Source organism: Lepisma saccharinum, chromosome 25 (genome assembly GCF_977018435.1).
Source record: "Lepisma saccharinum chromosome 25, izLepSacc3.1, whole genome shotgun sequence".
NCBI classification, from domain to species: domain Eukaryota; kingdom Metazoa; phylum Arthropoda; class Insecta; order Zygentoma; family Lepismatidae; genus Lepisma; species Lepisma saccharinum.
In genome coordinates this window covers 21,296,621-21,320,799 of record NC_139253.1, presented here as the reverse complement: position 1 = coordinate 21,320,799, position 24,179 = coordinate 21,296,621, and the positions used below count along the sequence as shown (strand labels likewise).

The 24,179-nt window shown below is 37.9% G+C and overlaps 1 protein-coding gene across 4 annotated transcripts in view; it reads right to left on the bottom strand.

The window, feature by feature from the left end:
* Positions 1 to 595: 595 nt before the first annotated feature.
* LOC145978923 (CCAAT/enhancer-binding protein zeta-like) overlaps positions 596 to 24,179 on the bottom strand; it is a 68,193-nt gene continuing 44,609 nt past the window's right edge. For 3 of the 4 annotated variants that reach the window (XM_083111907.1, XM_083111906.1, XM_083111908.1), the window contains exons 12-17: positions 23,451 to 23,746; positions 22,925 to 22,968; positions 20,690 to 20,810; positions 11,967 to 12,007; positions 5,625 to 5,772; positions 596 to 887 (exon numbers count right to left, since the gene is read on the bottom strand). In XM_083111907.1, coding sequence (XP_082968033.1) covers positions 754 to 887; positions 5,625 to 5,772; positions 11,967 to 12,007; positions 20,690 to 20,810; positions 22,925 to 22,968; positions 23,451 to 23,746 — 784 coding nt within the window. In that variant the 3' untranslated portion in view covers positions 596 to 753. The remainder of the gene's footprint in view (positions 888 to 5,624; positions 5,773 to 11,966; positions 12,008 to 20,689; positions 20,811 to 22,924; positions 22,969 to 23,450; positions 23,747 to 24,179) is intronic. The other variant, XM_083111909.1, reaches the window with a different exon arrangement.

The window sequence follows — 24,179 nt, the reverse complement described above, 5'->3', positions numbered from 1 at the left end:
ACCATCTGATATTGAGCGTAATGTTCTTCTTCTGTCCTCACAAATACACTCATCCACAAGAGCACAGTTCACGTCAGTGGTTGAGGTACTGGGCCTACCGCTGTGTCCAGGGTTGTCATTAACAATACTGGTCCATCCTTCTTTGAAGGCACGACACCACTTTGCTACATGTTGCCTTGAAATTGTCCCCTCCCCATACACCTCCACAATCTGCCTATGAATGTCAGCAGGTGTAGTGTTTGTGGCTCACAAAAACCGCACCACTGCCTTCACTTCTACTCTTGACCAATTTTCTAGACGAGTCACCATTTTAAATGTCCGCTTCTTGGGTATACATGGTCAGAATCCAAAGTCCTCAAACTCGCAACAAGACAAACATGTTTTTAATTTACACATAAATTTTCGTTACGTTACAGTGAATAAAACAAAAGTTATATGCTTTGTAACATTTTTTTCCGATCATCCCTCGTATATAGCAACTTGGTGTAGCTTAATGAAAAATTCCCAGTTAAGATCATAACAGAGAATCATGAAAGCATCACAATTGTGGATGTAAGTTGGAAATTTTGGTGCTTTTTCTTTGCCAAACTCAAATTTTCAATTTAGCAGGTGAGAACAAGAATGTTTTATTTTGCTTTCACAAGCTGTTTTAATACCTTCCAGGATATTTTTTTTACCTTCAACTTTCTAGAAAAAGAAGTTGTTTTATTCAAGTAAGAGAATTGTTATATACAAATTTATGGTGTAGTGAAATTACTTCCTTCTCTTGCTGTGAATTACAGTCTTCTTTCCTTTTGAAAATTTCCTCTTTCTATTCATGTTGTTGTTGTTGTTTCTTCCTTCAAATGACTTATTTCTCTTCATTTCCCACTCCAGTTGTTTCTTACCTGCAAGAAAGAAGGAAACATTAAGTCAATATAAAACATTAACAATCACTATAATTTAGTACCAGGAATGGCACAGCAATCTCAGGATTTTGATTGATTGATTGAGTTGGTTTTAAGTCCATTTTATGCACAGTAAGGCTAATTGGGACTGGACCTACAGCTTAAAAGTGGGATCCGAACCACTATATGCCTCCACCGGGAATCGAACCTGGGATCCCTTGATTACAAGGCGGCGATGATACCACTGCACCATCTTGGAGGCTAGCAATCTCAGGAATATGAGGACTGAGTCACTAAGATTGAGATGGAGGTGCACCTTTTGCCCAGTTTAAATGGGAACATACCATTTTCTAGAAAATGTAGAACTGTTTTACCATTATTATTGTTACTACTGAGAGGAAGTTGCAACTTATTCATGGTAAGAAACAAAATCTGAGGAGTGGAATAAGGCTAAATTAAATTGATGGGAGCAGACTTTCATGGCAGATCCTGAATTTAGATAACTATTGTTCTCAAGGCCAGTCTTCACAAGCAAGTATTCTCAGTTGCACAACAATGCTCAGTAACTCACAGCTTAAGACAGCAGTAAAGCAAGTTGGCACAGTCCAACAATTACAGAAGGTTATTCGGGATCTCTGGTGACGATTTTGAAAGCCGCTGGCGGCGCTGTTATCAACGTCAGTCCGTCCAAATGGTGCATGCTGAGTCACGTCAGTACCGAGAAAGCGTGTGCAGAGTGTTGTGCCATTTACCTACAACGATGCCGAAGAAAATTGAACCATACTGGGAGGGCTACATAACAGCCCTTTCCGATGCTATTCGGCAATGAAAGGAATGTGCAAGAAGCGTGGTTTTGTGATATCGAAGAACGGGATCGGTGCGGTATTGAACAAAAAAGGCAAAGGCCGACTGGGCCTAATTCCACAGGGGAAGAAACAGGCAAATCCACGAGCAGCTACGAGTCGTACACCGGACATAGTGAGAAAAGTGAAGGCCCTTGTGTCAGGTGGTAACCCTGCCCCCCAAAGGAGTATCGCACGTAAGTTGGGAATGTCTGTGTCAACAGTGAACACCATAAACAAGAAGGACCTGCAACTAGAAATGCGGCATAAGCGGCGAGTTCACAAGCTGTTGCCTCGTCACATTGCGGAACGTCGCACGAACGCTAGAAAGCTCTACGAGACCTACAGATGGGGGACAAAATAATACGAACACCTGTGAAAAGTATGCCACATTTCACACCGGCAGTACAGCAGCACCACCTGGCACTGAAGTCTGCCACCTAGTGGCCGTGAAGGGGGAGGTATTAGTCTGTCAACTGCAGTCATTGGTGGTGCATGCGTCTATCGTACGCTCTCAAGAGACGCTGCAATGTCAGACCTGACAGAGTTCCAAAGAGGCATGATTGTTGGAGCACGTTCAGCTGGAGCCACGGTGATGGAAACAGCAAACCCTGTGGATTGTGCAAGGAACACAGTATCAGCCGTTATGACAGCGTACACAACACCAGGTAAGATGGCGTCTTCAAAGCACAACAGTGGACGAAAGACAAAGCTTGCTGCTCGGGATAGGAGGGTGTTGAAGCGCATAGTGGCCCGAAAGCACAAGCAATCGTTATCTGAGATAACATCTGAAATGGACAAGCATCTCCAGGACCCCATTTCAACCAAAACTGTCAAAAGGGAACTCCATGCTGCAAACATTCATGGCAGAGTGGCAATTCGTAAGCCGTTGGTGACATCACGTAATGCTGTCAAGCTACGCCAATGGTGCAGAGCTCACAGAATTTAGTCCCCACGGCAGTGGCAACAAGTCATCTGGTCTGATGAATCAACATTCACGTTATTTCAGACCATCGGGCGCGTTTATGTGTGGAGAACGCCACGAGATGCGTTTCATCCTGACTGCTTCTTGCCGACTGTGACGCATGGATGTGGGTCCATTATGGTATGGGGTGCGATATCTTGGCACGGTGTGGGCCCACTTGTTTTTCTGCATGGGAAGATCAACGCCAATCATTATCGGAGCATTATGGGGGATCATCTCCATCCTTCTGTCCAGATTTTATTTCCTGGGGAGCGGCCGCTTTTTCAAGACGACAACGGTCCTATCCACACTACTGGGTCTGTCCAAACATGGTTCGAAGAACATGACGATGACGTAGGACATCTTGAATGGCCCCCACAGTCTCCTGACTTGAACATTATAAAACATTTGTGGCGATATTCGGAGTCCAAACTGCGTGCTCGAAGTCCGCCTCCAGCCACACTTTCGGAATTGGAGACTGCTCTGGAGGAAGAATGGCTCCATATTCCCTTAAACATTGTGCATGACCTCTATGCGTCCATCCCACGTCGCATACAAAGTGTACTTCAGTCACAGGGTGGTCCAACCCCATATTAATAAAGATTTTCTCTAATTTCACAGGTGTTCGTATTATTTTGTCCCCCATCTGTATCTTGCAGGGGAGAGATGGAAAAATGTGGTGACATTAGATGAAGCATATGTCTACCTTAGTGACTGTCACAAACCCCGCGTGATTTACTACCGCCCTCGCGACAAAAACAATCATCAAACATTGTATCGAGAATGCCAGGAAAGTTTTCCACGGGGTTTCATGATCATCGCTGGATACTGCTATAATGGCAAGCTAGCAATTCGCTGTGTAGCTAATAATGTGAAGGTGAACTCCACGTACTATCAGGATGAGGTTTTAACACCCATTTATAACATAGATATCCCGGCACTGTATGGGGGGGCCAAAAACCAGGTCTGGGTGCACCAAGATAAAGCATCCAGCCATACCTCCCGTTCGACTCGTCTGTTCTTACAGCGAATGGAGATGGAAACTGGCATCCGTGCAATTCCTTACAGCGACATTCCGGTCAAGGTGCCAGATGGGTCACCCATGGACTTCTGTGCATTTGGACTCCTAAAATGGGCCTTAGGAAAGAGACGTCCACACACTCTCAATGGCCTCTGGAAAGCCTGTCAGGAGGAGTGGGAAAAGTTGGACATGATAACTCTTCGGAAAAGTCTGTTGCAATGGAAATTACGTTGTCGGGCTATACCGTGGAATGCTGGTTTTCCAATTGAGCATGATCGTTGGTGGCGACATGGGTTTTCATGAACTTATCACCCTTCCAACATTGTCCTCAGAGATCCCGAACGACCTTCTGTAACATATAAAACACATGCAATATTTGTGTTCTGAAGATTTGTAACTGAGCCATTGGATAGTGCTACAAAAACAGGAGCGGAAATATTTTTTCCCCCTTGTGAACTCAACTGCATGTATTCTTCAAAGTGGTCAATGTCCACCTTGGCTTTTCACACAGTGTTCACCATGGCTTCTCACACAGAACCATCTTTTTTTTATATATATTTCCATTGACAATTATCACACATAAAGCATACATGTAGTCAGCCCCTGTGATGGAGCACAACACCAGGGGTCCCAGGTTCGAATCCTGGCCTGGGATGGATGTTTATGAGTGTCCATTCATGAATTTCATCACTCATCCGAATCTTCGCAAATTAGCCAAAAGTGGCACAAAAAGCAAAGTAAAATAAAGCAAATCAATCAAATCATACATGTAAATGCAGCACTTGCATATGTATGTAAGACAACAAAATAATAAATGGGTAGGGACATCATTTCATGAAATGTTTTTGGTGCACGTAAATAATTTCTAGTAGAAAGTGTACTAAGAATAATTACTTCATGCAATCAGTCAGTATAATTGCAGCCTGAACAAGTTTGTTGCAAAGTCCACTTTGTATACAGGGGTTATACAGAACTACTTGAGCACACTAAAAAATAGAGGATTCAACTGTAGAACCTTTACATTATCATTGTTGATAATGGGCTGGCCTTCATGCTGAGTGATCCTAGTGCCAGGCACTAGGTGATGTATGCAATATCAAAATAATAAATAAATAAAATTAAATTAAATTTAAAAAGATTGTATAAATTCTCACTGTAATTATCAAATGCAACAGTACAATTGCAAAATATCCTATCCTATGCACTAATTTACAAGGAATAGCTGAACAAATGATTTCCATGTTTTTATTCCAAGAAACCTCAAGAGATGTTCGGTTGGCAATATGTTGTGGTTACACAGGCATCATTCCACTTTCGTTTTGTGACACACCTTGACCGAGATGGTGCTGTTTTAAAGAAAGGAAGAGGTAAGCAAGGTGTGGCTGGCAGGCATGAGCAGAGGTGTGTTACAATTGTGCACAAAGGATGAAATGCAGGCCATTGTTCGCTACGAATGGCACGGAATGTTTGGTGCCAAAATTGATAACCAGCTGGTGGAAGTGTGTGTTTCTGACATAATGTCGATGCAAATGATGCAGTTCCAATTGATTGACTGATTTTGATATTATTGGCATTTCAGCGCACAGGCTATTTTGCACCCAGTGACTTCTGGCACCCAGTGACTTCCAATTCTACTCTGCTTTGAAGAAGTCACTCACAAATTCATTTGTAATCAAGACATTCTATCTCTACAAAAAAATTCCCTTGCAGTGATTCTTCATACTTGTGCATCAATGTGCGTAGGCACTGTCACGAAAGTAGTGTGGAAGGATACCTCTTTCTGTACATACTATGTTGTTATATTATGTTCTATCTGTAGAATAAAAATTCCTGCAGATGACATACCAGGGAAACACATTTTTTGACTACCACTCATATAAAAAAAAAAAAAAATGTTAATGTGTCCTTACCTGACTGATCCCTATTAGAAAGTTGCTCCGACCCAGCTATTTTAAGCCCAGGATGGTCATTGTCTTGAAGCATCTCGGAAAATTCCTCCGCAGACGCAAACACATTGGAATCGCCAGAGAACAAATAGTCATCTGTCTTTTTCTGCTTCTGAAAACAAGAAAAATAACAATTTCACTTCAATTCCAAACTATAGCAGAGTATTACGTTAATCAAGGCCTGTGATATTTATATATTCTTTGTAGTTTCCTAATTTTAGGCTGCCTCTTTTAAGTTGTGATGATGGGGATGAATTATGATTAGAAAAAATTGATGAGGTAACGAGACTGCAAGTTAACTAATCATCACACTCTGTCAACGAGGCAGGTACTTATACATAAATTTACTTATTTGGCAGACCATGGGTGGATTAACACTGTCCGTAATTAACAATAATTCCCATCCATTTGACCTAGAATTAAGCAATCACCCTAGAGATGTTCAGACCTATAAATTGTAAAATAACTCAAGTAAATAGTAATCATCTTCCTTCCTATCATTATGATGCCTAAAACAACTATACTGAAACCTTGACTTTACGTTTTTCAGGGGACCAAGCTGAAAAACTTAAAATGTGGGAAAATGTAAGATTGAGAAGATTTTTATATCATTCTGCTATGTTGGAACCATCAAGATTGAATGTATAATGCAGAAAAATGTAAAATGGTGAATGCATAATTTGGGTCCCACTGTATAAATCGTCAATTCGTTTAAAAGTGAATGATGCCTAATCCTAATATCCACAATTAAAGTGATAACTTCTGAAATGTATAAGTAATCATAAATCGCCAATTAACATAAAGAGTAAATAGGAATTAGGGATAACTCCTAAAGACATGATCCCCTCCTTTCTGTGCAAAATTAGTGATCACTAGAAATCGGATGTTAGGCAAGATGCCTATTCTTTCCTGTTAGAGATATGATGAAAACGAATGTTGCGAAGGCCAGGAGGGAGGAATTAGCTTCATTTAAAGGCAATTTAATTTTGCCTATTTCATACGATATTGCCTATATTATTTCATAAATGGCAGATATTGCCTATTTTAGGCATTTTCTTTAAAATTGGGACATGACTGAACTCGGTGCATACAATTTCCTGTTCCCAGGATTAGTTTTTGATGATTCCAAGAAATTTAAAAATAACAGTTTACAGTAGAAAGCTGAATGGCCTGCTCAAGGTCAAGCTCCACCCAGATTCATTGGAAGAATGTCGCCAAGGGGGTGATTGGCCTCTCCCCTCGCACTTCCCTGGGCTGGCTATCTGAGTTGCATTCCACAGGTGCACGTAGTCTGGAGAAAGCTCTTTAAAGGATCATTGTAGTTTTCTCTCTCGTGGTTTGTGGTGGAAATTTTGTGTGTATTTGTGCTTTTTACTCGTAGAAATGCCCAAGGAAGCATCTTCTCTGAGAACCAAATTGAGCAACTATGTGAAAGAATTCGGGTCCAGTGTGTTTACAACTGATGGATCGGTGTTATATTATAAGTTAGTCTGGCCATAAATACTGTTACAAACTTTCGACTTGGACTGTACATCCGGTAGTCAGGCTCATGAACCATGCTTGTGTTGAAGTTCACCCCCTGACCGTTGTGTCCAGTTGGAAAAGAGCAAGCGTGTATCTTCTTGTGATTAGCATGGAGCAGGGTGAATATGAAAACAGAGTAACCGTAATTGCTCTGCATATGGTTGGGAAGTCACCCACAGATTTTCCATGCCCTAAAAACCCTGAAGAACAGCAAAAGATTTGTGTATCAGACAATCCAGAGATTCACTGAGGCTGGTAGCATGAAAGATCGCACAAGAGTTGGTCGGCTTCATACCGTATGAACAGCAGAGGCTGTTAAAGCAGTGGTGGCTCGCATCCGGAAACAAGTGATAATGGCACAGGAGCTAAACATTTCACAACAATCAATGAAACAAGTGATAATGGCACAGGAGCTAAACATTTCACAACAATCAATGTTCAGGGTACTTAATGAGGACCTTGGAATTGGAGCTTACCGGTGGAGTTCTGGAAATTTCCTGATGCCCCAAGTGAAGAAGCAGAGGGAACTGAAATTGAGATGGCTCGTGCAGCGGTACGTTGCCAATGGGCATTGCAGGATTCTCTTCACTGATAAGTAATTGTTCACCACTGAATAAAGTTTTAACTGCCAAAATGAAAGGGTGTGTGCTTCAAACTCTCGAGAAGTTTGTGAGAGCATTCCCAAAAATCAGAGATGCCACCAGCCCTCCTCAGTCATGGTTTGGTGGGGGGTGAACTATGAGAGTTCAACCAGGCCTCATTTTTGAGAAAAAGCCATGCGAAAGTGTATGTGGAAAATGTCCTGGACCCTCTCGTGACACTGCTGATCCAAACAATGTTTCACAATGAATCCTGGATGTTCAAGCAATATTCTGCCCCAGCTCATAAGGAAAGGATGGCGCGACGGTGGCTGGAGACCAGTGTATTCGATTTCATCTCCACTTTTGATTGTCCATCTGATAGCCATGATCTCAGTACCTTGGACTACAAACCGTGCCCAGAGGTAGAGGGGACTGTCTGCAAGAAGAGGCACCCTATAAGTGAAGGTTAAAAGCGCTCCTCGATAGCAGCAGGCGCGGACTTTTCCATCCAGACAATCCGTGCTGCAATAGATGCCTGGCCAGGGAGACTTTGAGCCTGTGTCACGTACACAAACTGCGTTGCTTTTCTTTGAAATAAAGGACCATAGATGGCAGCATGCAAGAGGAACAACGATTATAAAAGATGCTGCATAAATAAGTTTGGAAAGTGGGTAAGAGATGGCACCACCCAGGAGAACTTATACGATTGTAAATAGAGACAACGGAAAGAGCAGATGTGATGAAATAACGATTGTATATATTAATACTAATTATAAGGAAATAAATAAATAAGTTTAAAATAATAACAGGATATAAATAAGGAGAAAAGGGGAATTATCATTCAGTAATGACATATGCAATTAATATACAAAAGTAAAGAAGTCGAATTGCAATTTCGATTTTGTGTCTATTACAGTTCCCACGAACTGAGAGTTTCATGCGGCTTTTGGGTTGTTTTCCCCAGGTGTAGCGCCATTTCACGGCAGCACCCAAGCACATTTGGAGGTGCATACATTGTAGCTCCAAGTTAAGGTTAGCGCCGGCCAGGCGGCGATCTTTAACTAACCCCTTTCTCTTTGTTTATTTGGAAGATCGATATTTACGTCAATTGGTATGCCAAAGAAACGAGGAAAGAGAGGAGGTAGAAAAACAAGAGAATCTATTCTGGCAAGACGAGTAAGGGAAGGAGGAGAAATAATACAACCTCCAATTATCAATTATGATCTACTGGGTCTTTTGCACGACTTTCTAAACAAGAACGTGGATATAAGTTGCAGCATATAGATATACATACCGTTCCAGGGAGTGTATACAAAGATATAAAGGGAAGCTCATTTAATGATCCACGGACAAAGAATAATCCAGATAGCAAGGATATAAAATGTTCCTTAGAAAAATCAAGGAACGAAACAAAAGATGTAAATAAAGAGTAACGAAAGGATGAGGAATAAAGATGTAAATATATAGAAGAACGAGTATTAGCGATTATAAGAAGAAGAAGCCTTATTAATTGCAAGAAGAAGGCAATTTAATTATTAAATACAAGGAGAAGAAGATCCATTGATCATAAGAAGAGGCTATAAGAAGATGATGACATATTGATTATAAGAAGGAGAGGCTATAAGAAGAAGATGCCATATTGATTATAAGAAGAAGAGGCCATATTGATTATAAGAAGAAGAGGCCATAAGAAGATGATGCCATATTGATTAGAAGAAGAAGAAGAAGCCCAAAAAAGATTGGTTAGAATTAATAAAAAATAAAAATAGAAGAAAATTACTGTATGAAAAGACTTCAAAAGTTATTTAATATTTGTACATAATTAATCAAGAATATAGTACGAATTGTACCCTCAGTAGTGGGTTAAATCTGTTGTTTCTTTCCATATATTTGTAGCGTTAGTAACCCTGATCTGTGCCCAGAGGTATCTCATTGTCTCTCCCCTGTGCTAAGCTGGTAGGTGTTTACGCGAGGGACGTGGCACCTGTGTGAGGGCGAAAAGTGGGCATTTTGAAAACTGATTGGTGCTATTTGTGTAATATATGTAAGTGTAACATACCAAAAGAACATTTAAAAATTTGAAACCATATTACATTTATTCACAAAATAGTGTGTAACAGTATTTATGGCCAGACTAGGTAATTACATCATACGCTATTTCTTCTAGGCAGTCTCAGTTTTCTGCAGATTTGTGTAAGGCATTCATAGAGGCAGACATTCCTTTGTGGAAATTGCAGAATGCCTCTTTAAGGGGATTCCTATCGAAGTACACAGGTGAACATGTGCCGAATGAGTCAACATTGCATAAAAATTACGTCGAAGGGAGTTACATGGATGTCATTGAAAGAATTAGGGACGAAGTTAGGGGGAAAAAAATTTGGGTGTCTATTGATGAATCAACCAATGCTATGGGAAGGTTTCTTGCTAATGTTGTAATTGGTACAATGGAACACAATGTAGAGCCCAAAATATTTCTTCTTGCATGTGAGCAACTGGAAAAAACTAATAGTACAGCAATTGCTCAGTTGTTCACTTCCGCACTAAATTTGCTTTGGCCGGATGGTGTTAAGCATGAAGATGTGCTTTTGTTTGTAACAGATGCAGCGCCATATATGAAAAAAGCAGCAACGGCCCTCAAGTTTATTTTCCCCACTATGCTACACATAACACATCTCGCGCATGCTCTCCATCGAGTTGCAGAGGAAATTCGTGTTTCATTTCCCAAAGTTGACTCTTTAATTTCCAATGCTAAGAAAATATTCTTCAAAGCACCATCCCGGGTTCTTTTGTTTAAAGAAACAGCCCCTGAACTTGCTTTGCCTCCACAGCCAATACTAACTAGATGGGGTACTTGGATATCTGCTGCAGTATATTACGCGACCAACTATCAGAAGATGATGCAACATCAATTCACGTAACACAGTGTCTTTTGAAAAATTTTGTTGTGTGAAACGACTTAGGATTCATCACCACCCATCATTCAAATTTGCCACACACAATAACATTACTGGAAGAGAGAAGTGAAACACTGATATATTCTATGGACCGTTTTCATTCTGCAGTTGACCAAATTTGTGATGTACCAGGTGCTAAAGATCAGGCTGTTCGTGAGAAATGTCAGCAAGTTATTGCAGCTAATAAGAACTTGGACAAATTAAGGGCAATTCAACAAGTTCTGAAAGGTGAAAATATACAAACTGAGTTAGATCCACATGTTCTCGCGTGATTTAAGTATGCTCCGGTAACATCTGTGGAGGTTGAAAGATCTTTTTCAATTTTGCTGCAGCCATGAACCTTTGGGTTTAAGAAGGCTAGAGAGTTAGTTAGTTAGTTAAAAAATGTGTTGTCCGATCGCAGACATCAACTTGTCGGTTGATCACCTGAAGAAATACCTTGTTGTGACGTGCAACTGCAATTAGTGCTTTTTATTCAGAGACTGCCAAACCATACAGTACAAACTTGAAATGAATGTAAACAGTTTCTTAGTTCGAACTGCTGTGTGGAATATATAGTGTAATTTTTTTAACTGAAATAACCCTGTGTGCAGTGATAAAGTGTATATTTAAATAATTTACATACTGGTTGAAAGTAGCCAACAATTTCTTTTGTCAGAGTATTGTGTGTAGCCATTATACAATGGAAAATTTTGGGCTGACATGACTCCTGTTTGTAGTGATTTATTAAGTACAATATTGGACTGCTGTCTCTAATGATGAGCTCCTGGTTTATTTTAAGCAACTATAAAGAATGTACAGGTATGTTTCTATATTTTTTTAAACACCTATTCCTTTTTGTATGTCTATCTTCATTATTTTGAGTTAAATTTAATTGCCTTTTTTATTGCCTATTTTGAAAATTATAAGTGCTTATTTGCCTGCCTATTTTATGTTTTTAGTGCCTAAACATCCGGTCTCTAGTGATCACCCTCCAAAACAGCTTCTAAAATTAACAATAAACCTTCAGTGATCCATTAACCTTCATTGATCCTTTTCGGTTGCATTCAGAAAAAGGTTATCTGCACTCCAGTGAGAAAAGGCTGTTAATGGAATTATGTAACCCTAGTAGATGGCACCCAACAAAAGGAGCCTGTGGTTAAGCAATAATTGAGTTTTGTTAATGTACTTCTTTACTTTTAATCAGAACATTTTTAACTTTCAAACATATAATTTCAAATATTCAATCTAAGACTGTTGCAACTCACCTTATTAGTCTTGTCCCTCTTGTCTTTCACCTTGCCTTTACCTGTTGAAGAAGTAATGGGATTTAATAGATAAAGAATAATACAATATGTATGCTAGAAAATAGTACAGATCGTATTTTAAATATTTAAAATTAATTTGTAAAACATCTATCTATAGGTTGTGAAATACAATAAATATCTTCTTTGTATTGAGTTTATACTGAAATTTGTTAATCAACTCATGCAATGTCAATACAGCACATATTATTCATAGAGAATAAAAAATAATTTTAGAAAATATTGGTTTTGCAAAACAATTAACTGACACTGCCCCTTTTTTAAATAAGATATAAAGAATACAGGTTTTACAATCAAAACCAGAGTTCATATACACAATATTACTACTAAAACATGGCCTCTTCACAATCATTGCATATTTTAAATAGAGTTGGAAGTGGTCGGGAAAAAAAATGGATTTTTTTTCCGTGGCTTTTTTGGTTGGGCTTTTCTTGGCCTTTTTCACAAAAGTGTCTCCAATCAATGAAAATACAGGAGCTGGCAGTATTTTTCCTGTTCCATATTTTTTGTTTATCTCCCTACTGTAAAATAGACACTCATTTCTAAATATAAAATACAATTTACAATATGAAATTTGTAGCTAGCCATAAACAGTGTTTTCAAGAAAGCTGGCATTTTTGAATGGGTGGTTCTTTCCAAGTGTTATCTTCAAATTCCATAGGCTTATAAAATACCTATGTAGTATAAACATATGTACATAACTAGAGTTGTTTTGTATGTGTGTTTAATGGAACCTAATAGTATACGATATGATATGATTTCCAATGTTTGAAATTGTTATTCCTACACGTACACGAAGCAAAAAAAAGAAAATACTTCTCTACCTTTTGAAAATCTAGTACCAAATTTCTCTACATTAAATTTTGTGTTCAGTAAAATATACTTGTATTTTGGCTTTCCAGTACATTATGTATAATTTGGTTAAATAGCCGCTAAACCTGGTCACAGATCAACTAGTGAGTAAATTTATTTCTTACAAGTTGATGCCCTGAATCCAAAAATTTCACTCATAAATGCATTTCTGATCTTTAAAGTTTATATGGAAATTAATATGCAGCCTTAATTAATATTAATATATCAACTATGGCATAATCATAGTTCAATTATGTATAGACTTGCTGTCAAATATAAAATTAGATTTAAATTAGTCATCAAGCCCTGGGTGCAATGGACATTTTGCGGCCCGGCAGTTGAAAAACACTGGCACTAAAACTGAAGCAGAAGTAAATAAGACTGACCACAAATGGAGCAAAAAAAAAAAAAAAAACCTCAGACCCCTTCTGGGCAACAGCATTACTTTATGCCACTCCAGAGACCCATTCATGATTATAAAAGGAACCTTCTATCAAAACGCTATAATTTTCTCGGACAGTACTTGCAATTTGTTTTCTGTGATTTACAGGCTAAATTAAATTTTAATCTGGTGAAGTAACTAACAATCTTGTTAAGTATGGCGAACATTCAGATGGAAGCAACACATGACAGTGTGGGGTGTAACATTGAAGTGACAAGCGACATGGGCCCCTTCAGTCTATAAGCAAGAAAGCATTCACCACAATGCACAAACAAGACCGAGCCGACACGATGTGTGCCACTGAAGGATCTTTCAGGCTGAAGTCACAGATGATAAGCGACACAGTCTCCTTCAGTATAAAGCAAAGCATTCACTCTACATACAAGAACAACAGACCGAAGCGGCATGATCCACACCATTGAGAAAAAAGTATAGTCCAAGCAACATGCAACTGACATGTTTAGCTCGTTGTCGCACTTCGGTTCAAAAGGTTGAATGTATTACTGAGGGTCTGCTTCCAAGTGACACGTGTCACTTGTTGCTTCGGTCTGAAAATTCTCTGAGAAAACTGTACAGGCCAAGTGACAAGCGACACTTGCAGCTTATGTTGCTTCTGTTTGAAAGGTTGCATTTACATCTAAGAGTTGGTTTCCAACAGCCACGTGTGGCTTCCATTTCAAAGCTCTGTCAAACAGGATATATAAACAAATGTACATAATACATACACTTCTGCATATGTATTATGAACAGTAAAGATTTTTAATTGTCCCGAAACATTGAATATTTTGATATTAACATTTGTTTCATATTTTATGACATCAACATTTACAAACATGTAAAAGCTTGTTCTAAGTCCATTTCATGGTCAGATGTGATCATCAGAATTATACCTTTAGTTTTAACCCTAGCTTACCAGTGCCATATGAGAAACTTACATAGAGGGGGGGGGGGGGGGCTCACAGACCCACCCTTTTTTTCTATCACTAAGATTCAAGAAACCATTTTATTATTGAATCACCGCTTCCTTTGCTGATTACATAAGCAGTTATTTATTAATTACAATAATTACAATCACTAAAACTCACAAAATCCTTAATATTATTTTATTAATGCTTTTAGTTTGCAGAAGTGTATTTGTTTATTAAATATAATAATTACCATCATTACCAACCAATTGTACACTGTCACTGGCATGAGTGTCTCGAATAAAGACACATTCAAAGATGGCGCCTGATATGCCCACCAAGTGCATTTTGTCTCCTAATTACATTACATTTATGTTTTTATGAACAAAAGTAATAAAGAAATATTGGGAACATCCTAGTAAAACTATGTAATTTATTATTTTAAAACAGTTGAAAGATCTAAAAAATTGAGGTGGTGGGCTTGCAAGACCCCACCCCCTCCCTCCCCGGTTAGCTAGGGTACAGCGCATTGAATAACGTAGTGTGGAAAACGGCACAGTTCTGCGCACTCTGGCTGGTTCCACTCGAAAATGATCCGCTAGAGGCGCTGGTGTTGACCCGGGTGCTTGGTGTTCGACTGCTTATAATGGAAGTAAATGGAGTTTTCGCTGCAACGTCTGATTCTTTTACATGAAGCATTTCTATGAATGTGATAATTGCTATGATATTTGGTACAGTGGTCGCGAAGATATTAACGAACATTCTAGACAGTCAACCACGTCCTGTTATCGTCATACTTTCGTTAATAATACGGGAGAAAAATTACGCATGGAATGCTCTTGGTAACTAAATTTTTGTGTATGAATTAGGTTCATTATTATCATCATCATCATAATTTCTTTTAAAGATATACACACTGAAGCATTTGTATTTTTAATATTTACTGTCTCCTTTCTTCCGCTTTAAACTAATTGTGGCGATGATGATAATGATGATTGCATGAAACGACAAGGGGAATCCCACAAAACTTTCTTAGTGTCATCAACATGAGTGTAAGGCAACTTTCAAACCAATGGGACAAGCGACATGGGATGTTCACACTGTCACACTAGTGACACACACTTCCAGACTGTAAAATAGCATTCATTGCCCATGAGGGTCCAAACAGCAAACGACATGTTCATATGGCGTATTCGCGTGCTACTTGTTACTTCGGTCGGAAAGCTCCTTAAAGGAAGGGTGCTGAGACCGAGGTAGGCGACATGAAAAACTGCACATTACAACAACAGATCTAGGCGACACGATAAGTCACACGTGTCGCTTTGTCGTTTGTGCGTCGCTCAAACTGGGCCATTTCCTCAATAGCTTGCAACATGTTGCCGTGGTTTGTTGTTCGCGCATGCGCAATGCAATGAGTGTCTTGCTTTAGGGAGATTGTGCACCAAAGCGACAAGGGGCACGCGACAATTATCGCTTGAGGATTTCACCAACCAAACGCTGGCCTGTGCTTCCCGTCATGCTGCTACGATGTGAAATGTTGCTCTTGATTGGCTCGTTTCCAAGCAACATATGTCACTTCGGTGTGAAAGTTGCCTTGGACCGAAGGACCCATGTCGCTTTGGTGTGAAATCCTCGTATCGTTTGTCGCATTTCGCTTTGGTGTAAAATCTCCTTGAGGAAACGGTGCAGTCAGAGCTTGTGTGTCTACGGTTCGAAAGGCTGCATTGATTAAGGACTGCTAGCTTCCAAGCGACACTTGTAGTCTGTCGCCTCGGTATGAAATATCTCTCAGGATACTATTTATATTCTAATAACATAGAAAAATAAAACTCTAGTACACAATCCAACACCTGACATCCGGAATCACTTTGCGATGTTTCTTCTTGTGTTACGCATACTATTTATTTATTAATTTTATTTTACTTTTCTTTCCAAATTAATGTCATTTCGTGACTGCAAATCACTCCACAAATATAACTGTTTCCATCAATTCACATACCGCCTTTCAAGACAAACAAATCTACATAATATATTCCAAAAACTAACAAAGCCACATTACTTTCATAAGAAAATTAGCACCGAGATTGATCGCACTGCCATCTATGTTCCTCATCCCTCTGGGGAACCAGTTTCTTGGGTCGCTTTCCACACTACATTATTCAAGGTGCTGTAGCCAGGGTTTAAATTGTATCTTAACCACTATGCAATGTGTGTCCACTGGGATTGGCCAATATCTGTGTTTTGGCTACTACATCATGTACATTTTTCTTAGCTAGTTGAAAATTTCACTACAAACCTGTAAACTCATAACAGTAACTTCATGTGAAATAGGTTAGCTGTAATTGGTAAAAAAAAAAGGAAAAAATCCAGTCTTTACCCAAAAAAAAAACATCCATTTAACACAGCCAGCTTTTTTGCAACTCTAATTTTATATAAATACTGAAAGTCATTCCAGGTTGACTGAGACTTCTTTGCATTAAAAACTGATGATTAACTGTAGCATGATAATAGGTAGAGGCACATAATTTTGGTAAATAAAAAAGCGAAATTTGGCTACAAAAACAAAGTCAATTTCGGGTTCAAAAGCGGTGTTATAGAGGTGAAAAGTGGTGTATATAAAAATACATTTTGATTTTAAAATTGTGAATATAACCCTAAATTTGATTTAAAAACTACACTTATTACACAAAACTAACATTTCACTTCTAATAGCACATTTATGTAATTATCAGAGTATCAAGTTAATTCCTGTGTAAAGGAGTACATTTTTGCTTCTCTAATATTAACAGCAGAATTAATCAATTTTCCATGAATTGCATAACTCTCTGGATAATTCAGACCCTAAATTTCATGTTTAAGAGTTTATTTCGCATTTTGCATTATTTCGTGACAAAACTTGGTAGCAAAATGCAACTCACACCTTTCAAAAATCATGAAATATTAACACTACAATGTGTTTTTTGAAATTTCGTTTTTCTTTTTTTGTCAAAAACAAAATATGAAGGTGTGGAGGATGTAATGTACCCACTGGCGTAAAGGGGGGAGGGTAGGGGGAGGGCAGAGAGCTGCAGTCTGGCGTTCGGAACCATTCGTAAACCTCCACGGACGACGTCAGCCACGGGACAAGTCAAAGACGAGCATCAGCAATGGCATAGGAATTCACACTTCTTCCGTGTTTTCGGAAATAAATTTGTTTTAAAATCGAATGAATGTTCTAGCGTGTGTGTATAAATAAATGTATATGTATAGAGCAGACTATATCTAGTAAACTGTGTCGCTGAAAGTTAACTATCAATAGAATTACATGTAATGAAAAGCAGGAAAGCCGGCTCGGAGGTGGAGCAGAGAGGTTTGTTCAGAATTTTCTATTTGAGCGGTGTAAATTCGTGTTTATGGGGGTGAAAAGTTATACTTAGAGCCAAAATGACCACAAAGTTGTCCTTTTTAAAACATTTTGTGGATAAATCACTGGGACCGAGATATTACAACTTCATGTTTATAATCCACAAGTTACCCAGCGTCGAATAACATGGGTACCTGGGGGAAACCCTGGGGGGTAAAGGCAGTCAGAGGCGTGATGCTGATCACATCACCCCCACTCACAACCGGATCAAGAAAGTGTGGGGCGTTACCCCCACACCCCCTATACACCTTCATGGCGTGGTGCTATGCACAGGGGAGCACTTTACCTTTTTTTTTAAACTTTTTTAGCACTTTTATCCTGCAGTGTTTGCAGTTTCTTTATTTGTTCTTCAGCACATTTTAATTTCTTTTTCAGAGTTTCCAACACACTATCTTGTTGGAGATTGGCTATATTGGGTATATTTCCAGTACTCAAAGTCTCTGAATTATGTGCCATGTAAATTCTTTTGCGAGGAGAGAACTCTGTCTGTCCACTGCTCGCTTTCGAATCTGACGTTTATTGGCACGTAAACTCCGATCAATTATGCCATTTGGCTATTGAACACTACTACAATTCACCACACAACCACGCAAATTTAAAGATGGTACAGCGTTTCTATTAAGCTGCGGTCTACAGCAGTTCTGCTTTTAAGTTCCGTTCGTAATCGGCATCCAGAAAATGTGATGAGCACACTGTCGCTGTTTTGGTGTTAACAGGATCTAATCTCTTCACTTTGAAACCCACATCTTGCACGTAATCGGATCCTTTAGGAATGAAAAATAGCTTACACCCAGGCACGTATCCAGGAATTTCTTTCGGGGAGGTGGGTGAACACCATTTTTTAAGGGGTATTGTATGTTTAAGGCCAGTGGTGGCAATTTGGTTCTAAAACTGGGGGGGTTGCGAGGAAAGTTTGCTTTCTCTTGATAGACAAGGCTTAGCATTAAGAGGACATAGTGTGGAGGCAAGAAAATGGGGAGCAACTATCCCCTAAATCGTCGCCACTGTTTAAGGCTCTCATTTTAATCAGAACGTGAAATCGGGTCATTTTTTACCACTCGACTCCTGTTTCCATGCTATAACTTTGTGTGCAGGAACCATCTCAGTATGTGTGTTTATCAATTTCTTCTGATCAGGATCACACCATCTGTGTACCAGAAGTGCTTTTACGAAGCTGTTACACATACACGAGATGGACAATCCACTCGACAATGCGAGATTCAAGCTGTGGGCTGTGAACTGGACACAGACAGTTCTTGAATATTTCTCTCTGATTTGAGCCTGAACACTACTAATGTCTTGTCCTCCCATGTTTGCAGCTCTTATAAAAGCAGAAACCTACCAAATTGTTTACATTCAGGCCTAAGCACTAGCAAGTGTTCAAAATTGTCTGTCACAGCTTCAGCAGTCTCACACATCGGCACGAAACAAAGGAAGTCTTCTAGAATACAGTTGGATCGCAAAACAATTAATGCACAGTGAAAACCCTTCCGTTCCCAACACATCTAATGTTTCATCTCCCAATATGGTTAAATGCTTACTTATTTATCTCCAATGATGTGCCCAAGGGAGGGTTGGTGGGGTCATAGTCCCATTTGAACTTCAAAGACAGGAAAAGAAGGCAAAATGAGGACTGACCACCAAAAATAGTATACGTAACCACTTTCCCTTCCGAAAATCCTGGGAACGCCACTCGTTACCTTGGACACATTTTTTGAAATCAAGTCCCCAGAAGTTTTTATGATTTCGTATTGGAAACTGAAGTAAAGGGCCTTGTACAAGATCAAATAAATCATGAACAAGTCCTTGAATTGAACACTTGAAGGGCAATGAAGTCAGAAACAACGCAATTTTTCTCATTGGATCCAAGGTATGGTATATATATTTAGGAATGGTTCTAATTAACGCATAGTTATCCACATTATATTCTAGAATGTTCCGCAGATAAACGATTCATAGATATTGCCAGTAGTTCGACTACTCTTATTCAAGAACATTCCCTCTCGCATCTTCCAGAGATTAGAAATTACAACGAATCGCCCTACGTGTGGAGCTACCTTTGTTGTGCAGCTTCCAAATACTGACAAGTCTCTACATAGTGCTCAAGTTCACTGCGACAACACTGAAAGCTCAAGTAAAGTTTACGTGCAATATTATCAACAACAGGGTAATTCTCCATCTTGCTTTCATAAGTATTTCTCTCCTTAAATTATCGTCTCATTATTCAAGAAGATAAAAACCTAATTTTATGTAGTGTAAACTGAAAAATTACCTGAGGGGACTCGAGCCACCTGATCCCCATCTTGGATACGTGCTAGTAACAATAACAGGGTTATAGAACATTCTCAGTCATATTATTGACGAAGCCGAAAGCCTAATTTTATCTAATGTAAAGTGAAAAATTTGTTGGAGAGGGGGGGGGTCAAGCCCCCTATACCCCAATTTGGATGCGTGCTATTATCAATAACAGGGTTACAGAACATTCTCCATCATGCCTTGATAATTATTTCTCTCCTTAAATTATCGTCACATTATCTTATTTCACACAACAAGAAACCAAAATCCTCATTTTATCTAGTTTAAACCGAAAACTTTTGCTTGGATATGTGCCTGTCCTACTGTATTTCTTGCGTTGTTCGGGCACAAAGCAACAGCACAATTGCGCGGCATTTTCCTGAAATGTTATTGTTGTTGAAAAAAATTCTCCACTATCACACAAGAGCTACAGAAAAAGAAAACACAAGGCACTTTCACGTTCCCTCACACAAATGAAGATCCTATAACAAGCAGAAACTTCTGTGACAGCGTCAGTTCTGTCCCTTGAGTGACGTCAGGGTTGGGAACCCACACGACCCTCTTTTTTCAGCTTCGGGAGGGAAGACTGCGCTACTTTCTCAACTATATTATATATTTACTTTGGGGGAGGGGAGGTAGCTGATGGGGCTATCGGATTTCCCATTTCCTCTGTGAAAATGAAAGTCTTGGTCAACCTTGAACGACTTTTAATAGCTTCCAAAATTTAAATGCATGGTATGTTGTAAGTAAAATTGCACAATTACCATACCTGACAGATCAATATTAGAAAGCTGAGCATAGTCAGCTTCAATCAAGCTGGCATACTCTTCAGCACTTGCAAACATACTAGAGAGAGATGACTTCAATGAGTTCTTAGTCTTCATATGTTTCTGAAAGTAAAAATGTCATCAACGTAAATTATATTAAATGAACCAGCACTACTGTCCGATTAAAAAATATAGATCAGTTTGGACTACAATTAAAAATTAGCCAGTAGACCTACATAAAAATGAGTTACATCAAAATTTAGGTTATTCAATTCTGTGTTAATCTATGCTAATCAAATTTTTTCGAGTTTGTCTTCTATTTTTTTTCGTCGTGAGAACCAAAAAAGTGCTGCTTTTCTCGGGTTTTGCAAACAATCGATCGCTCTATTTGAAATTCTATAAATTAAAAATGGGTGGTCCGATCGTGATGAAATTTTAGTATGGTGCAGACGGAAAGGTTTTAAACACAATTCTTAATTTTCAGATTTTTAAAATTTGTCAGAAAAACTTTATTTTCAATTTTGCGAAACATTTTCTTGGTATTTGGTAGTCCTACAAATACAATATGCCCTTTGCATCTGTTTTTAAAATCCATTATCATTGTCATTTCACATTGTGAAACCGATTTTATACAAATTTTTATTCAACGGAGTAAAGCTGTACGCGGAACATGGCAACATTGCACACAGTGATGTCCGTTGAACCATGAACCGTGGAAAATTTGGGCTGCCCCAGCGAGACAATACGTGCGGTGTTGACACGTTACACGTACATCTTTACTCTGTTGAATAAAAATCTGTATAAAATCGGTTTCGCAATGTGAAATTACAATGATAATGAATTTCAAAAACAGATGTAAAGGGCTTCAACACAAGACCAATATTGTATTTGTAGGACTACCCAATACCAAGAAAACATGTCGCAAAATTGAAAATAACGGTTTTTTTGACAAATTTTAAAAATCTCAAAATTAAGAATTTGTTTAAAACCTTTCCGTCTGCACCATACTAAAATTTCATCATGATCGGACCACCAGTTTTTAATTTCTAGAATTTCAAATAGGGCGATCATTTGCAAAACCCAAAAAAAGCAGTAATTTCTTGGTTCTCACGACGATAACAAATAGAAGACATACTCGAAAAAAAAAATTGGTTAGCATAAATTAACACAGAATTGAATAAGCTAAAATTTGATGTAACTTGTTTTTATGCAGGTCTACTGGCTAATTTTTAATTGTAGTCCAAACTCTAGTATCTATAATTTTTAATCCAACAGTAGTCACTAATCACTAATAATGTCATGTTGACATGCACCAAAATCATTTACAATTTTACTGCTTTGATATTTCTACAAGCAGTAACTTGCTTCTAAATGCTGTTAATTTGTTCTAGTAAGAAAAAGTCATTTACACTATTTTCTAAATAAATTTCAATTTTATGTTTTCAGGGTGCCAAAGTGATAAAACATAAAATGAAGGAAAATGTAAAGGTGGAAGTGCCATTCACAACTCTGTTTATATGTACAACATAATAAGTGACATAACTAATTCATATCATGGAACCAAAATTGTGCAAAATGCAATTTAAGAATAATACATCACACTATATTCCAAATTGTGATCTTGAAGGAAACGTGTTGGTATTAACACTATCTGAGTTCTACAAATAGCATTTTTACAGAAGAAAATAATTTGTGCATTATTAATTTTTAATATCCCCCCCCCAAAAAAAGTATTGAACTATTTTTAACACAACTTCACTCAATTGTAGGAACATAAAAGTGCTACACATATTTTTTTCTTCATTCACTTTGGATTATTGTGGTTACTATAGGAATCTTCCAAATAACATTTTTTTAAATTTTTTTTTGTGCTTCCTTTATTAACTTTCACTTCACTATTACTGAGAGTCCTGTCATAAAATAAAAAAATATGTCTCCTATGATATTTTTATTATTTATTTATTAATTTAAAAAAGCACATGCTTTAATACCTCCAGTCAGTGAGACTGGCCAGTGTCAGAAGTGGCCATCAGACACTTCATTCTTGCTAACCCAGCAGTAAAAAAATGCAGCATAAAAATAATGTAAGAACATACATTACAAGGTGAAAATTATGTTCTTAAATGTTACAAAATTGACTGAATAATTAAATTCAATTACTGCAGTTACATTGCAAAATATTCATATTTAATATAAATTATGCACCTTTGTATGTATGTAGATGGGTTAAATCTTACCATTTTATTTAACTTGTCTTTGCTCTTTTTCATCCAACTTTCACCTGAAAAGAGAAAAGATAATTTACATGTATGAATGAATAATTTTGAAAATTTAATTTCAGTCAAACGGGACCGACAATGTACGTAAAACTAGCTATACTTAACACTTACGTCAAAAGACTATACATGTTTCTCATTATTAAAGGCTTTGAGTGTGGACATGCAGAAGCAATACAATATATTACACTACATAAAGTGAAACGATGTCTTCTTTTTCTAAATGACAATTTTGCCAAATGCAACTTGCTTTAAAATGCATAACAGAATCATGTTTAATCTTATGGTCATAGCATTTGTAATAAATAATAGTTTAGTGTGAAAAATCAAATATCAGTGTCAATTAGTACAGCATTAGGCACATTTCCAATAATCACCTTTGAATTACTTTTCAAAATATTTGAGAAAAAGTGCTCACATCTGCGGTAAAAATTTGTTAGTAGTATTATTAAAACATTAATTTCATACATAATATATTTAAACGCACCTTCACTCTCACTACTTGATAACTCGTTAACATCTTCATCACTATCTTCAGCGTTAACATCTTCATCACTATCTTCAGCGTTAACATCTTCATCACTATCTTCAGCAATATCCTGATCACTATCTTCAGCAACATCCTGATCACTATATTCATCATTATCTTCATCAATATCCTCATCGCTTCCTTTATATTCAGGGAGGCTGTTCAACATTTCATCAAACTCTTCACTTGCCACACTTTCGTTATCTGATTCTTCTTTTTCTTCTACCTTCACCTTTTGTTCTGCTTTCAAATATCTACCAAAAAATTAAGTGTGTTGTAGAAAAAAGTATTGAAAGTGCAAATAGGTATGCTCTTTGACATCGTATTCTAAAATGATACAACATACAGTATAGATTTATGAGAACTCGAAAATAAAATTAATTAATATTTCAGATTCAAATGGAAGTATGGTTGTTTCTGTAGCAAAAATGTAGATTTGGAAAAAAATCATTTTTATTCCAAATTGTAATGGTTTGGAATTAACCAATATTACCATGAATCAATACCCTTACTCTTACAGATTTCCACAATACTAATAATTCACCATTACAACAATTAAAAGCTATACAGAATATTGATTATTAATAATAAACAATATTATATGGTAACAAAGTGAAACAAAGGACTTTTTCAAATGGCATGTTATTTGCTGCCGAGCGCTGCTGGTTCCTACAATATCGACCATGT